Source organism: Thamnophis sirtalis, unplaced genomic scaffold (genome assembly GCF_051295495.1).
Source record: "Thamnophis sirtalis isolate CommonGarterSnake01/CBP01778 unplaced genomic scaffold, rThaSir2_p1.2 scaffold_13, whole genome shotgun sequence".
Classification (NCBI taxonomy): domain Eukaryota; kingdom Metazoa; phylum Chordata; class Lepidosauria; order Squamata; family Natricidae; genus Thamnophis; species Thamnophis sirtalis.
Window position 1 is genome coordinate 11,095,537 of NW_028261393.1, and position 17,163 is coordinate 11,112,699.

At 41.4% G+C, this 17,163-nt stretch overlaps 2 protein-coding genes across 2 annotated transcripts; both read left to right on the plus strand.

The window, feature by feature from the left end:
- The first annotated feature begins 305 nt into the window (after window positions 1-305).
- LOC148043060 (IgGFc-binding protein-like) lies at window positions 306-8,177 on the plus strand. Its single transcript, XM_087728022.1, has 9 exons — window positions 306-606; window positions 1,110-1,474; window positions 2,420-2,984; window positions 3,423-4,018; window positions 4,519-5,089; window positions 5,956-6,155; window positions 6,574-6,718; window positions 7,308-7,817; window positions 8,086-8,177. The coding sequence occupies exons 1-9, from the start codon at window positions 306-308 to the stop codon at window positions 8,175-8,177; spliced, it is 3,345 nt and encodes a 1,114-aa protein (XP_087584148.1).
- A 120-nt stretch (window positions 8,178-8,297) lies between these two features.
- On the plus strand, window positions 8,298-16,348 carry LOC148043061 (IgGFc-binding protein-like). Its single transcript, XM_087728023.1, has 7 exons — window positions 8,298-8,684; window positions 10,458-11,022; window positions 11,460-12,055; window positions 12,556-13,126; window positions 13,950-14,149; window positions 14,564-14,944; window positions 15,925-16,348. Exons 1-7 carry the CDS (start codon window positions 8,298-8,300, stop codon window positions 16,237-16,239), a joined length of 3,015 nt encoding a protein of 1,004 aa, XP_087584149.1. The 3' UTR covers window positions 16,240-16,348.
- The last annotated feature ends 815 nt before the right edge of the window (window positions 16,349-17,163 follow it).

A 17,163-nucleotide genomic window follows, 5' to 3' on the forward strand; every position in this document is an offset into this window, starting at 1 on the left:
TTTCTGACAACCAGAAACAAGAATAAAGATGGGGAAGTATCCTAGTTTAATGTATGACAAGATCTATCCCCCCCTAAGAGTCTTCTTTTTTTTCAGGAACATGTCATTTAAGTTCCCGGGGGAAGAGTTTTGTTACTGCCTTCATGCAAAATCACAATCCTGGGCAGGGTACTCAAAAGCTTGAGCTGTACATCTCTGGATATAATTTTGTGACAAATATTACGGTGTCAACAAGCAATACAATACTGCACAAAACCATCAATGAAGGAGAAGTCATTTCCATTCAGTTACCACAGTCCTTAGCAATGGTGGGGAGTGACAAATTTAATAAGGCGGTGCTGATCGAAGCTGACCAAGACATTTCTGTCATCTCCTATAATTACTTGCCTTTTACAAGTGAGGGAACAATCACCTATCCCATCCATCAGCTGGGACAGTTATATTATGTGGTCACCCCCACAGGAAATGGCATAAAAGAATTTGCTATCATAGCCCATGAGGTTCTCACAAAAGTGACAATCCACCTGAAAGGCACTGTGACATACAAAAGCAAGGTTTATGGTCCTGGGTCCATCTTGATGACTGATCTCGAGTTCCCTGTACTCTGTAAATAATGTTTTCTTAATTGGCAAATAAGAGATAGGGGAATAAATGGAAAGTACTAACTTTTTCTTCTCTTGCTATGTGGGTAAGACAATGTTTCTCAACTTTGGCGGTTTGAAGATGTGTGGACTTGGCTTGCTGGGGAATTCTGGGAGTTGAAGTCCACACATCTTCAAACTGCCAAGGTTAAGAAACATTGAGTGTAGAAGTATTTTTCTTCCTTCCACCCATTCCTGTATTACTTTTCCACTGCTTATTCATCATTTTTCAGTAATTTAGCTGAACAATTGCAGTCCAGTAGCATCTTATCCAACCAACCAATTTTATTACAAGGTGTTGGCTTTTGTGGCTCTTTGCATCTGATGAAGGGTGTGCAGCTCACAAAGGCTTCTGCCTTTTAATAAAATAGGTTCCTTCTGATTTTTTTCCCCTCTCATGAACTAACACAACTCTCCTCCCACAATGCAGAGTTTCCTACATAAAGATGCTTTCCTCTCTTCCCACAGCTTCAAAAGGATTTTCTTTTACCAAATTAGACAAGGCTGTATGCCGAAAGTCTTCTTGCAAGGGCAAGAGAAAATGCAGCGTGGTCAATGGTGTCCAGGGATGCCATCCTGTCACTTACAAGACCTGCATAGGAACCGGAGAGCCTCACTATACAACATTCGATGGGAAAAAATATGATTTCATGGGAACCTGCATTTACCAAATGGCTGGGCTCTGCTCCCAGGATCCTTCTCTGACCCCATTTTTGGTCACCGTGGAGAATAACCACCGAGGCAACAAGGCAGTGTCCTACACCAAAGTGGTGACCCTGGAAATCTACAACTTTACCATCAGTATGAGCCAAGAGTTTCCCGAAAAGATCCAGGCATGTAAACTAATCCAAGGGGGTGTTCAAATGTCCTATTAATAAACAAAAAAAGGGTCATTGCAAGTTTCAGGTTCTCAGGCATAAGAGCTTCATAGGTGTTAAGTTCTCAATGTTTCTTAGTTCTTGTATGGAGGTTTAGCTACGATTCAAACCAGGATGGGATTATAGTTGCAGATTTAAGGGGTCAGATATATGGGACTTGCACAGGCCATAATGTTATCATGCTTAATTTATTTCCTCCAATATAATAGCAAAATAATCTTCTGCAAGGTGGAATCCCACGAAATCCTTTTCAAGACTTATTAGTCTCACACAAGAATTTTCATGAGAAAAGCAAAATTGCATATGCTTTCATGGAACAACCCCAAAAACTCAGTCTAAAAAGATTGCTGGCTTCTGGTTTAGGGAGGTGATACTATATATATATAGAGTACTTTGTTTCTTATTTCTTAGTGAAGATATTAAAGGCAAGACCTCCCTACTGTTTTTCAGCCAGTTTCCAAATGGATATTGGTTTAATGGGAAGGATGTCAGTTACTTATTTGATATCATAAAAATATCTATTTATGATCTATAGTATTTAGAAATGTATACAGAATTTGTTTTTCGGCATAGAGAATTTCATGAGAAGTAGAAATTATTTTAGTTATCAAGCTAGTGTTTTAATTGTTTTGTGTAATTTTTACAACTTATTTTATTTGTTATATTGTTTCATCTTCTAGGGCCAAATTTAAATTACATCTTTTGCATTTGTTTTTTTTTTCTATGTCTAAATTTATTGTTATTAAATAGTGATAGAATTCTTACTTTGCTTATTTGTCAAACAGCCCATCGAGTGGAATTGGGGAGATGATGAGTCTGAAATCTAATAAGACCAAATCTACTCTTTAGTTTGAAATAATTGTTAATGCCTTGACTATTTTTTTCTTTATTTTAATTCAGGTCAATGGCAAGATTGTGGAACTACCCTTCTCCTATGAAAATAAACTGAGCATCTACCAGAGTGGAGTTCATGGCTTCATCAAGACAGACTTTGATCTGCGTGTCAGCTTTGACTGGTACAGCTATGCCAGGGTCATCGTTCCCAACTCTTATGCCAATGCACTCTGTGGCCTTTGTGGTAATGCCAATGAAGATCAAAATGATGACTTTCTCATGAAAGATGGAACCCAAGCAGAGGATGAAAATCAATTTGCAAACAGCTGGAAGGTGAAAGATATTCCTGGCTGCTCTTCTGGATGCACCGAAAATTGCCCAGTGTGCAGTGATGCTGATAAACAAACCTACCAAGGTCCATCCTACTGTGGGATTCTTACAAGAAAGAGTGGGCCTTTCAGGCAATGCCATGATGCCATTGATCCTCAGTCTTATCTTGATGATTGTGTCTATGATACCTGCGCATATCAAGGTCACCATGAGGCCCTCTGTATTGCCATCAGCTCCTACATGACAGCATGTCAAGCTCAAGGCATCCAAGTTGAGGAGTGGAGATCACCATCCTTCTGCAGTAAGTCTTCTCTCCTGCATTCAAAGTTTACGGTGTTTTCTCCAAAATAAGACAGGGTCTTGTTTTCTTTTGACCCCTCCCCTTGAAATAAGCACTTGGCTTTATTTTTGGGGAGGTCTTATTATTTTTGAGGTGCAGGAGGCAGTGAGTATGGTCACCTCATGACTGCTGCTGTTTTGCAATATTTTCGGGAATGTCTTATTTTCGGAGAAACAAAATAGCTGGCATAAGAGATGAAAGAGAGCCTAAATCCAGTAATAGAAATGGGAGAGTCATTTGATGAAGACCCCATTTATATCACAGTAGCCTTCCTCAACTTTTTGCCCCCAGATGTGTTGAAGTAGTTTCCATCCATTTTTACTTATCTTGCCTTCTGCTTTAACCCCCTCTTCTTTTTGATAATTTGATAAGCAACATTCTCTTTATTCTGTTCTTCAGGTATGTCTTGCCCACCTAACACCCACTATGAGCTCTGTGGCAGTGGTTGTCCAGCCACGTGCAAGAGCCTCATCTCACCGCAGAAGTGTGATGTTCCATGCCTGGAAGGATGTTTTTGTGACTCTGGATCTATCCGCAGTGGGGATCAGTGTGTTTCAAATGCGAACTGTGGCTGTTTTGACCAAGGCCGATACTACAAACTGGGAGAAGAGTTTTATCCCACCACTTCCTGCCAGAAAAAGTGCATCTGCATGGATAACGCAAACATAGAATGTCAAAAGTTATCCTGTGGAAAATATGAGGTTTGCAAGATTGTAAAAGGCGTTCAAGGCTGCCACCCTATAGGCTATGGAAAGACCATTGTATTGGGGGAACATCATTTCATTTCCTTTGATGGAAGGAATTTTGAACTCTACGGCTCCTCTACTTATATCTTAGCTCAAGTCACCCAGCACAATCCTCAGCTCCAGAACTTCACTGTGTGGATAGAGAATGAGAAGCTTGGTGATGGTCCTTTAATTCTAATCCGGAATCTGAAGGTCTTCATTCATGGTTCCACAATCACTCTTCAGAGGGGACTAAAGTGGCAGGTTATGGTAGGTGAAAGAGCTTATCACTAGGAAGTTTATTTTATGGGTTTTTATTATCATATTTGAGGAAAAGGCTTTGAATCCTAGAGCCAGCAAACTTTTTGAAGAATAGGGGCTACACACCCACACAGACATTTTATTTAGTCTTTGTATAACTGCAGAGAACATGGAAATATTGCAGGGATGGCGCCCAAATGACTGGAAGCAGAAATCTCTGTCCGTTTGTTTTCTTTTAATAAAACAGGTGCATTAAATTTATTAGGGGGTTTAATGCACCACAGTCAAATAGAAAAACTCAGTTTTACATTCAGCAGTGACGTTTTGGTCTTAATCTCAGAAGACTCAGGATTTCAAAAATAGTGGGGGGGGGAGGGAGATTTGGGAGTTAAATGCATGCTTTCTACTTCTGATGATTTTCTTAATGCAAAAGCAATGTGAAATGAGCATTAAATTCTATGCATGTAAAACCAGAACTTATCCCCAATTTTTATTCTTTCTTGGTACAGGTGGATGGGCAGTTGTATACCCTGCCAATGAATGCAGCTGATGGGAAATTCTGGATCACCCAAGAAGGGAACAACATCATTATCTATACAACCTTTGGCCTCACAGTCCTCTATGATACTTCTTCATATATTCAGGTTTCTGTGCCCAGTACTTACATGGGTCATATGCGTGGCCTAGCTGGCAACTTCAATGGGGATACGAAGGATGACTTCATGCTACCTAATGGAAAACTCACTGAAAATGTGGAAGAACTTGCGGCTTCTTGGAAGGTCCCAGTGAATGGTGTAATTTCTTCTGATGGCTGCGGGGACAGATGTCCCATCTGCAACAAAGCCCAGAAAACAAAATATGAAGCTGAGAACTTCTGTGGAATGATCCCATCCAAGACAGGTCCATTCATAGGCTGCCATTCACTGGTGGACCCTGCAGAATATTTTGAACACTGTTTGAATGAGGCCTGCACAACCAATGAGGCTCAGGAGTCCCTTTGTCGAAGTCTTCAAGCCTATGTAGCTGCTTGCCAGGCATCTGGTGGCAACATTAGAGCCTGGAGAAGCTCTTTCTTCTGCCGTAAGTTTGTAGAAAGTTACTTTCCATAAATAGCCAACTCTCTGCCTCAAATGTCTTCGTCTATCTTCCTGTGCCTTGCCTTACTATTCTTATTCATGGCTGAGTCTATCCAGTTCACAACCATTTAAATCCTAACATCCTCTAGTGCTTAACCAACCATGGATGCATCCTGATTCAAAGAGATTCCAGAGTTGTTTCGGCAATTACTGTGTTTCCCCCAAAATAACATCCCAAAAATAAGCCCTACCATGGTTTTTGCTTGTCTGCACAATATAAGCCCTATCCCCAAAACAAGGCCTTCTTAAGCATCTGCACAACTGCCCAGCTGCCCATTCCATCTGGTTGCTTGTGGTGTCCTGGCCGCAAGACTTCCTGCCCTGCCACGCCGAAGCAGAAGAAGTTGGCCTCCCATGTACTCTTCAGGTACATGGACAAAGAAAGAAGTAATTTCCCTCAAAATAAGACCTAGTTCTAATTTTGAAGCCCAAAGGAAATTAAGACTGGGTCTTATTTTTGAAAAAACATGGGTACTTGTTCCAAGAATCCTTAATTTTATTGCCTACTTGCTTATAATCTCTCAATATTTTACTCAGGTTCTTTGTTATGTCATTCATCCCCAAGTGAAGGAGGAGGGAAGATTAGTAGTTTGTGGGCCTAATTGTTTTGGTTAGGTTCTCGGCCACATTTTGATTTTTGGCTCCAGGGAGACAAGATGCCTCTCTAGATTGTACTCTTCTCCCCTGGAGGATGTGATTGTTAGTCCTTAGCACTTCATTAGTGCAGTGTTTGTCACTTGGGCAATTTTAGGAGATGTGGACTTCAATCCACATTGACTTTAATCTATTTGCTTCTTCTGCTTTGCACAGCTCTCACCTGTCCGGCCCACAGCCAGTATGAGCCATGTACCAGAACTTGTGATTCCACCTGTGCCGCCTTGTCTAGTCCAAGTCAGTGTTCAGAGAACTGCTTTGAAGGCTGTCAGTGTGATGAGGACTATGTCTTTGATGGATCTCAGTGTGTAACCATGAAGCAATGTGGCTGCACATATCGTGGAGCCTACCTCAAGGTAATTTCTCTCTCCCTTGATGTGGCTGGGAGCAAAAAGGGGCTATTTCTCATGAGATGGAGACTAGGAGAGATTCCTGACAGACTACAGACTTACAACAGTTCATTTAGTGACCATTACCCATGGTCATGTGATCAAGACTCAGATATTTGACAACTGGTTCATATTTATGACGGTTGCAGTGTCCTGGGGTCACACGGTCTCTTTTTGCAACCTTTTGACAAGCCAAGTAAACGGGCAAGCCAGATTCACTTAACAACCGGGTTACTAACTTAACAACTGCAGTGATTCACTTAACAACTGTGACAAAATATGTCATAAAATGGGGCAAAACTCAAAAAACTGAAAAATTGGAAGAACTGAGGGAGGGAGGGAATGCTTTCCTTATTGTAACTGACTCTGGGACTTTGCTCAACAGATTGGCGAGCACATTTACTCGGAAGGCTGCACAAAAAAATGCACCTGCCAGTCAGCAGGCCACCTCCAGTGCAAAGAAAGCAGCTGCCCGCTTGGAGAGACCTGTGCCCTTCGGGAAGGCGGTCGTGTCCTGACCTGTGTTAAGGGTAAGTATTCATTCCTTTATGTTCACTGGCTAAGTATCCTTGGGGAAAGATAATTGTAACTTGAGAACTATAGCCCAAGACAGTGTGGACTTCAACTCCCAGAATTCCTCAGTCAGCTATTTCAGAACGGTGGCTGAAAGGGGTTCTTAATGGTTCAGAGTTATCTCAAAATACGATTCACAGGATATTTATCCACAGGGAAGACAATCCAAACCAAGGGGAAGAGGTGAAATGTGCATATTGGCTTAAACCAATGATACCAATCAGTAAAAGATGCTCAGGGGCCATAGTGTGACATTTTGTCCTTTCTGAAGGTCACATGGGCATAGAGGGAGGTGTTGCACTGTCACCAAAGTCGATGTGATTGATATATTTTTTTAAATGTAGAAGGGGGAGAAGCGGGTGATCGAGTGATAAAACGGTAACATTTTCACCTAGGGGTTAGATATCTGAAGTTGCCAATGGTTCTTATCTACCTGGCTTTATTCTTGACTTTCTGACAACCAGAAACAAGAATAAAGATGGGGAAGTATCCTAATTTAATGTATGACAAGATCTATCCCCCCCTAAGAGTCTTCTTTTTTTTCAGGAACATGTCATTTAAGTTCCCGGGGGAAGAGTTTTGTTACTGCCTTCATGCAAAATCACAGTCCTGGGCGGGGTACTCAAAAGCTTGAGCTGTACATCTCTGGATATAATTTTGTGACAAATATTACAGTGTCAACAAGCAATACAATACTGCACAAAACCATCAATGAAGGAGAAGTCATTTCCATTCAATTACCACAGTCCTTAGCAATGATGGGGAGTGACAAATTTAATAAGGCGGTGCTGATCGAAGCTGACCAAGACATTTCTGTCATCTCCTACAATTACTTGCCTTTTACAAGTGAGGGAACAATCACCTATCCCATCCACCAGCTGGGACAGTTATATTATGTGGTCACCCCCACAGGAAATGGCATAAAAGAATTTGCTATCATAGCCCATGAGGTTCTCACAAAAGTGACAATCCACCTGAAAGGCACTGTGACATACAAAAGCAAGGTTTATGGTCCTGGGTCCATCTTGATGACTGATCTCGAGTTCCCTGTACTCTGTAAATAATGTTTTATTAATTGGCAAATAAGAGATAGGGGAATAAACGGAAAGTACTAACTTTTTCTTCTCTTGCTATGTGGGTAAGACAATGTTTCTCAACTTTGGCGGTTTGAAGATGTGTGGACTTGGCTTGCTGGGGAATTCTGGGAGTTGAAGTCCACACATCTTCAAACTGCCAAGGTTAAGAAACATTGAGTGTAGAAGTATTTTTCTTCCTTCCACCCATTCCTGTATTACTTTTCCACAGCTTATTCATTATTTTTCAGTAATTAAGCTGAACAAGTGCAGTCCAGTAGCATCTTATCCAACCAACCAATTTTATTACAAGGTGTTGGCTTTTGTGGCTCTTTGCATCTGATGAAGGGTGTGCAGCTCACAAAGGCTTCTGCCTTTTAATAAAATAGGTTCCGTCTGATTTTTTCCCCTCTCATGAACTAACACAACTCTCCTCCCACAATGCAGAGTTTCCTACATAAAGATGCTTTCCTCTCTTCCCAAAGCTTTAAAAGGACTTTCTTTTACCAAATTAGGCAAGGCTGTATGCCGAAAGTCTTCTTGCAAGGGCAAGAGAAAATGCAGCGTGGTCAATGGTGTCCAGGGATGCCATGCTGTCAGATACAAGACCTGCATAGGAACCGGAGACCTTCACTATACAACATTCGATGGGAAAAAATATGATTTCATGGGAACCTGCATTTACCAAATGGCCGGGCTCTGCTCCCAGGATCCTTCTCTGACCCCATTTTTGGTCACCGTGGAGAATAACCACCGAGGCAACAAGGCAGTGTCCTTCACCAAAGTGGTGACCCTGGAAATCTACAACTTTACCATCAGTATGAGCCAAGAGTTTCCCGAAAAGATCCAGGCATGTAAACTAATCCAAGAGGGTGTTCAAATATCCTATTAATAAACAAAAAAAGAGTCATTGCAAGTTTCAGGTTCTCAGGCATAAGAGCTTCATAGGTGTTAAGTTCTCAATGTTTCTTAGTTCTTGTATGGAGGTTTAGCTACGATTCAAACCAGGATGGGATTATGGTTGCAGATTTAAGGGGTCAGATATATGGGACTTGCACAGGCCATAATGTTATCATGCTTAATTTATTTCCTCCAATATAATAGCAAAATAATCTTCTGCAAGGTGGAATCCCACGAAATCCTTTTCAAGACTTATTAGTCTCACACAAGAATTTTCATGAGAAAAGCAAAATTGCATATGCTTTCATGGAACAACCCCCAAAACTCAGTCTAAAAAGATTGCTGGCTTCTGGTTTAGGGAGGTGATACTATATATATATATAGAGTACTTTGTTTCTTATTTCTTAGTGAAGATATTAAAGGCAAGACCTCCCTACTGTTTTTCAGCCAGTTTCCAAATGGATATTGGTTTAATGCAGTGATGGCGAACCTATGACACGCGTGTCAGTGCTGACACGCGTAGCCATTTGGGATGACACGCACAGGATTTCATGCGATTCATCCTCAGCTCCTGCACGGCCGCCGAGGATGAAAGAATCGGTGCTGGAGGAACGGGGGGGCGGGACGTGTGATCTCCCCCGCCCACACTCACACTGTATCGCCGCCGCCCCTTTCTGAGTGCAGGGGCTGCTGGTAAGGCGTGCGTGCCGTGCACACACACGTCATCAGCGCGGCGAGCGAGGACCCGCAGGAGAGGAGCGCGGGAACAGTGCGCGCCTCTCTCCAGTCAGTAATAGGCAGGTTAGTTAAAGAATTCGCCCTCCCCCTCACTTATCTCAGTTCACGGCAGGGCTGTGGAGTCTGCTGCTTCCAGCTCTACGTCCTCATCAACATGCCGCTCCGGCCCGCCCCCGCTATGAATATTCATATTCTTCGCCCTCGCGTCACTAGGAATATTCATAGCAGGGGCGGGCTGGAGCGGCATGTTGATGAGGACATGGAGCTGGAAGCAGCCGACTCCACAGCCCTGGTTCACGGCACCCCAAACAAGTTCAATAATATCAAGGGCAACATACGAAATCGACTGATGAACAAAGAAGTTACTAAGCAGGTATGTTAAATAATTTGTTTTTGGTTTATTAAATACAATTATATATTGCAATTATACATTTTGGTAGTTTAAACTATAAATTGCGCAAAATTATGTTTTTGTCGAAGTGACACACAACGCGAGTTATGCTCGATTTTTTGCCGATTTTTGACACACCACGCCAAAAAGGTTGCCCATCACTGGTTTAATGGGAAGGATGTCAGTCACTTATTTGATATCATAAAAATATCTATTTATGATCTATAGTATTTAGAAATGTATACAGAATTTGTTCTTTGGCATAGAGAATTTCACGAGAAGTAGAAATTATTTTAGTTATCAAGCTATTGTTTTAATTGTTTTGTGTAATTTTTACAACTTATTTTATTTGTTATATTGTTTCATCTTCTAGGGCCAAATTTAAATTACATCTTTTGCATTTGTTTTTTTTTTCTATGTCTAAATTTATTGTTATTAAATAGTGATAGAATTCTTACTTTGCTTATTTGTCAAACAGCCAATCGAGTGGAATAGGGGAGATGATGAGTCTGAAATCTAATAAGACCAAATCTACTCTTTAGTTTGAAATAATTGTTAATGCCTTGACTATTTTTTTTCTTTATTTTAATTCAGGTCAATGGCATCTTTGTGGAACTGCCCTTTTCCTATGAAAATAAACTGAGCATCTACCAGAGTGGAGTTCATGGCTTCATCAAGACAGACTTTGATCTGCGTGTCAGCTTTGACTGGTACAGCTATGCCAGGGTCATCGTTCCCAACTCTTATGCCAATGCACTCTGTGGCCTTTGTGGTAATGCCAATGAAGATCAAAATGATGACTTTCTCATGAAAGATGGAAACCAAGCAGAGGATGAAAATCAATTTGCAAACAGCTGGAAGGTGAAAGATATTCCTGGCTGCTCTTCTGGATGCACCGAAAATTGCCCAGTGTGCAGTGATGCTGATAAACAAACCTACCAAGGTCCATCCTACTGTGGGATTCTTACAAGAAAGAGTGGGCCTTTCAGGCAATGCCATGATGCCATTGATCCTCAGTCTTATCTTGATGATTGTGTCTATGATACCTGCGCATATCAAGGTCACCATGAGACCCTCTGTATTGCCATCAGCTCCTACATGACAGCATGTCAAGCTCAAGGCATCCAAGTTGAGGAGTGGAGATCACCATCCTTCTGCAGTAAGTCTTCTTTCCTGCATTCAAAGTTTACGGTGTTTTCTCCAAAATAAGACAGGGTCTTGTTTTCTTTTGACCCCCCCCTTGAAATAAGCACTTGGCCTTATTTTTGGGGAGGTCTTATTATTTTTGAGGTGCAGGAGGCAGTGAGTATGGTCACCTCATGACTGCTGCTGTTTTGCAATATTTTCGGGCATGTCTTATTTTCGGAGAAACAAAATAGCTGGCATGAGAGATGAAAGAGAGCCTAAATCCAGTAATAGAAATGGGAGAGTCATTTGATGAAGACCCCATTTATATCACAGTAGCCTTCCTCAACTTTTTGCCCCCAGATGTGTTGAAGTAGTTTCCATCCATTTTTACTTATCTTGCCTTCTGCTTTAACCCCCTCTTCTTTTTGATAATTTGATAAGCAACATTCTCTTTATTCTGTTCTTCAGGTATGTCTTGCCCACCTAACACCCACTATGAGCTCTGTGGCAGTGGTTGTCCAGCCACGTGCAAGAGCCTCATCTCACCGCAGAAGTGTGATGTTCCATGCCTGGAAGGATGTTTTTGTGACTCTGGATCTATCCGCAGTGGGGATCAGTGTGTTTCAAATGCAAACTGTGGCTGTTTTGACCAAGGGCGATACTACAAACTGGGAGAAGAGTTTTATCCCACCACTTCCTGCCGGAAAAAGTGCATCTGCAAGGATAATGCAATCATAGAATGTCAAAAGTTCTCCTGTGGAAAATATGAGGTTTGCAAGATTGTAAAAGGCGTTCATGGCTGCCACCCCATAGGCTATGGAAAGGCCATTGTATTGGGGGAACATCATTTCATTTCCTTTGATGGAAGGGATTTTGAACTCTACGGCTCCTCAACTTATACCTTAGCTGAAGTCACCCAGCACAATCCTCAGCTCCAGAACTTCACTGTGTGGATAGAGAATGAGAAGCTTGGTGATGGTCCTTTAATTCTAATCCGGAATCTGAAGGTCTTCATTCATGGTTCCACAATCACTCTTCAGAGGGGACTAAAGTGGCAGGCCACGGTAGGTGAAAGAGCTTATCACTAGGAAGTTTCTTTTATGGGTTTTTGTTATCATATTTGGAGAAAAGGCTTTGAATCCTAGAGCCAGCAAACTTTTTGAAGAATAGGGGCTATACACCCACACAGACATTTTATTTAGTCTTTGTATAACTGCAGAGAACATGGAAATGTTGCAGGGATGGCGCCCAAATGACTGGAAGCAGAAATCTCTGTCTGTTTGTTTTCTTTTAATAAAACAAGTGCATTAAATTTATTAGGGGGTTTAATGCACCACAGTCAAATAGAAAAACTCAGTTTTACATTCAGCAGTGACGTTTTGGTCTTAATCTCAGAAGACTCAGGATTTCAAAAATAGTGGGGGGGGGAGGGAGATTTGGGAGTTAAATGCATGCTTTCTACTTCTGATGATTTTCTTAATGCAAAAGCAATGTGAAATGAGCATTAAATTCTATGCATGTAAAACCAGAACTTATCCCCAATTTTCATTCTTTGTTGGTACAGGTGGATGGACAGTTGTATACCCTGCCAATGAATGCAGCTGATGGGAAATTCTGGATCACCCAAGAAGGGAACAACATCATTATCTATACAACCTTTGGCCTCACAGTCCTCTATGATACTTCTTCATATATTCAGGTTTCTGTGCCCAGTACTTACATGGGTCATATGCGTGGCCTAGCTGGCAACTTCAATGGGTATAAGAAGGATGACTTCATGCTACCTAATGGAAAACTCACTGAAAATGTGGAAGAAATTGCGGCTTCTTGGAAGGTCCCAGTGAATGGTGTAATTTCTTCTGATGGCTGCGGGGACAGATGTCCAGTCTGCAACAAAGCCCAGAAAATAAAATATGAAGATGAGAACTTCTGTGGAATGATCCCATCCAAGACAGGTCCATTCATAGGCTGCCATTCACTGGTGGAGCCTGCAGAATATTTTGAACACTGTTTGAATGAGGCCTGCACAACCAATGAGGCTCAGGAGTCCCTTTGTCGCAGTCTTCAAGCCTATGTAGCTGCTTGCCAGGCATCTGGTGGCAACATTAGAGCCTGGAGAAGCTCTTCCTTCTGCCGTAAGTTTGTAGAAAGTTACTTTCCATAAATAGCCAACTCTCTGCCTCAAATGTCTTCGTCTATCTTCCTGTGCCTTGCCTTACTATTCTTATTCATGGCTGAGTCTATCCAGTTCACAACCATTTAAATCCTAACATCCTCTAGTGCTTAACCAACCATGGATGCATCCTGATTCAAAGAGATTCCAGAGTTGTTTCAGCAATTACTGTGTTTCCCCCAAAATAACATCCCAAAAATAAGCCCTACCATGGTTTTTGCTTGTCTGCACAATATAAGCCCTATCCCCAAAACAAGGCCTTCTTAAGCATCTGCACAACTGCCCAGCTTCCCATTCCATCTGGTTGCTTGTGGTGTCCTGGCCGCAAGACCTCCTGCCCTGCCACAACGAAGCAGAAGAAGTGGGCCTCCCATGTACTCTTCAAGTACATGGACAAAGAAAGAAGTCATTTCCCTCAAAATAAGACCTAGTTCTTATTTTGAAGCCCAAAGGAAATTAAGACTGGGTCTTATTTTTGAAAAAACATGGGTACTTGTTCCAAGAATCCTTAATTTTATTGCCTACTTGCTTATAATCAAGTGAAGGAGGAGGGAAGATTAGTAGTTTGTGGGCCTAATTGTTTTGGTTAGGTTGTCGGCCACATTTTGATTTTTGGCTCCAGTGAGACAACATGCCTCTCTAGATTGTACTCTTCTCCCCTGGAAGATGTGATTGTTAGTCCTTAGCACTTCCTTAGTGCAGTGTTTGTCACTTGGGCAATTTTAGGAGATGTGGACTTCAATCCACATTGACTTTAATCTATTTGCTTCTTCTGCTTTGCACAGCTTTCACCTGTCCGGCCCACAGCCAGTATGAGCCATGTACCAGAACTTGTGATTCCACCTGTGCCGCCTTGTCTAGTCCAAGTCATTGTTCAGAGAACTGCTTTGAAGGCTGTCAGTGTGATGAGGACTATGTCTTTGATGGATCTCAGTGTGTAACCATGAAGCAATGTGGCTGCACATATCGCGGAGCCTACCTCAAGGTAATTTATCTCTCCCTTGACGTGGCTGGGAGCAAAAAGGGGCTATTTCTCATGGGATGGAGACTAGGAGAGATTCCTGACAGACTACAGACTTAAAACAGTTCATTTAGTGACCATTCCCCATGGTCATGTGATCAAGACTCAGATATTTGACAACTGGTTCATATTTATGACGGTTGCAGTGTCCTGGGGTCACACGGTCTCTTTTTGCAACCTTTTGACAAGCCAAGTAAATGGGCAAGCCAGATTCACTTAACAACCGGGTTACTAACTTAACAACTGCAGTGATTCACTTAACAACTGTGACAAAATATGTGATAAAATGGGGCAAAACTCAAAAATTGAAAGAACGGAGGGAGGGAAGAAATGCTTTTCTTTCCTTATTGTAACTGACTCTGGGACTTTGCTCAACAGATCGGCGAGCACATTTACTCGAAAGACTGCACAAAAAAATGCACCTGCCAGTCAGCAGGCCACCTCCAGTGCAAAGAAAGCAGCTGCCAGCTTGGAGAGACCGGTCCCCTTCGGGAAGGCATGCGTGGCAGCGTGACGCTGGAAGCTCAATGCCAACTCACTGCCCAAGCGCGGTTCACTTCTTTCGATGGTGCCAGAGGGAGATATTCCTGGAGTGGAGTCTACGAAATAGCTTCTCTTTGTGACCAGAACTCTGCCTCATGGTTCAGGCTGTTAGTGAGCGTTGGAAAAGTGTATATGAAGGAGATGGTGGTTGGAAAATCTGTCTTCTTTTACTTTCGAGGTGGCTTCATTCAGATAATAAACCGAGAAAGGTTTTGGGTAAGTCAAAATCAAGAGCAAATCAAGAAGTTATGGAACACTTAGTAGCCTTCAACATACATTCTTCAAAGTCTCTCCCCCCCCCAATCTCCACCCCACCCCTTGAAGAATCCTTCATAAATTCTGGCTAGAGAATGCAAATGGGACAATTCATACTCTACCCTTAATCATCTTTACATATTTAAACAATAATGTTGCCTTTTAAATTTGGTAGTAGTAACTGAATAAAAGATAGTCTCCTTTGAGTCAAGCTAGATTCTGGTTGAATTAATGGACACTCCTCTGTCATATAGAAAATTTTGCCACTGCCATGTTCAGGAACGCTCTTTGATATTTCAGCAAAGGCTGAAAGGCGCAGTTGTAAGATTCTCTGGGAAACCCCTTTCAATTATTTAAAAAACATTTTATTATAGAATAAAATACAAAGACACAAAACAAATAGTAGGACTGTGTGGAGGAGAAGGTGAAAGAAAAATGAGGAGGGGAGAGAGAAAAAAAAATATTGACTTCCGACTCCCTCTGTTGCAGTAGAATAAGGCATTAAACCTCAACTTTTTATGTTTCCATAATATTAGAAACTAGCCATTTCTATAATGATAAATCATTCTAATCAGTCAAACCCCAAATCAAAGTTTCATGTTTTTCCAACTCAAGGAAACCCCTTTCAATTGCTAACCAAGTTTTCATTGCTTACCTTCCAAATCTACAAAATAATAGTCAGGAGCAGGTATACACGAATGAGTTGACACCTGATGAAAAAAGTATGCAGATGTTTTTGCAAAAAATGGGGCGATACCTAACATCTTTTTTTCTTTCTACGCAACTGCTATCTGCAGGACATCTGATCTCTTGCAAAAGATTTTGTAATTAACCTGAGGAGTATTTGAATAGATTCAAAGGAAGAAAACAAACATTTATAAATGGATGCTGGGATATTTTCAAGTTGCTAACTGTTTTCCTACCTCAATCATGTTTTCCAGGTAAACGGTCAGAATATAAAGCTGCCATATGAGAACAGCCCTGTGTCCATTAGGAAAATTCAAGATAAAATTGTTATTGACCATGGTTCTGAAGTGCAAATTTATCTCCATCCTGATGGGATGGTGACAATGGCAGCCAAGGAGAGCCTCAGAGGGAAGCTGTGTGCCGCCTGTGGAAACTTCAACAAGGACCATTTGGATGACTTGAAGCTGGCCAGTGGAGAGAGAACAAATAATTTTGATGAAGTACTCAAGTCCTGGGAGGCGGAAGATTTTCTTGAAAATTGTTCCATCTGTGCTTGCAATCTGAAGTAACAAACTACAGCAAAGCACAAGGGAAGCCCAACATTTTGTGTAGGATATGGTCAAATACTTGTTTAGGAAAAACCGCATTCTTGATATCCCAGAGTTTCAGCTTCTCTTTGAAGGGCATCTCAGAAACATCCTTCAAAAGTAATATTTCAGAATCTCTAAATCCATGAATAAGACTTTCAATGGAACAGACAACTTTGATTAATTTCTGCATTTTGGAGGAATTATTGTTAGCCCCACTAGGTAGATCAGACCAGGAAATCACAAGAAAGCTGAAACCACTATTATTGAGATTGGCTGTAGTAGTAGAATCTTGCAAATCTGACTCTGTTCTTCATCCTCCTTATACTCCAGGGAATTAGAGAGATGTCTGCCTGAGATACTTTAGAATATAATCTTCCTGCTCAGGACTTCATCTCCTTTTGCGTAGATTAACAATTCCATAGATCTCTGTCAAGATTATCTTCTTTGCTCTCCACATCATGCGCCTTAGCTACAAGAATGCATTTGTTTATGGTTAAATATATTGTGCAAATACAGAAAATGAAATAATCCAGTAAAGAAGTTAAATGTTTTATGCAAACTCCGTTATCATTATGGCTTGAATGTGCTGGAGAACAAACTACCCAACTGCATTTTTAAGCTTAGACTATGGACATAGTGAAGTCGAACCAAGTTATACTCAATTCTACATCCAGCAAAGATTGGTGGGGAAACATTACTCACCACACTAAATAATCATAAAGTAGTTTAGGCAATTGCAGAGCTGCCTGAAAATCGCTCATAAGCTTGGTCCTCTCCTATGTTCCTCCCACTCAAAGTTTCAACTGCAATGGCAACTTTCCTTTTGTTTAATATTTAAAACCGCTTGCTTGTGCAGCACACAACACTCACGAAATATTACAGTAACACTGGGCACTAATTCAT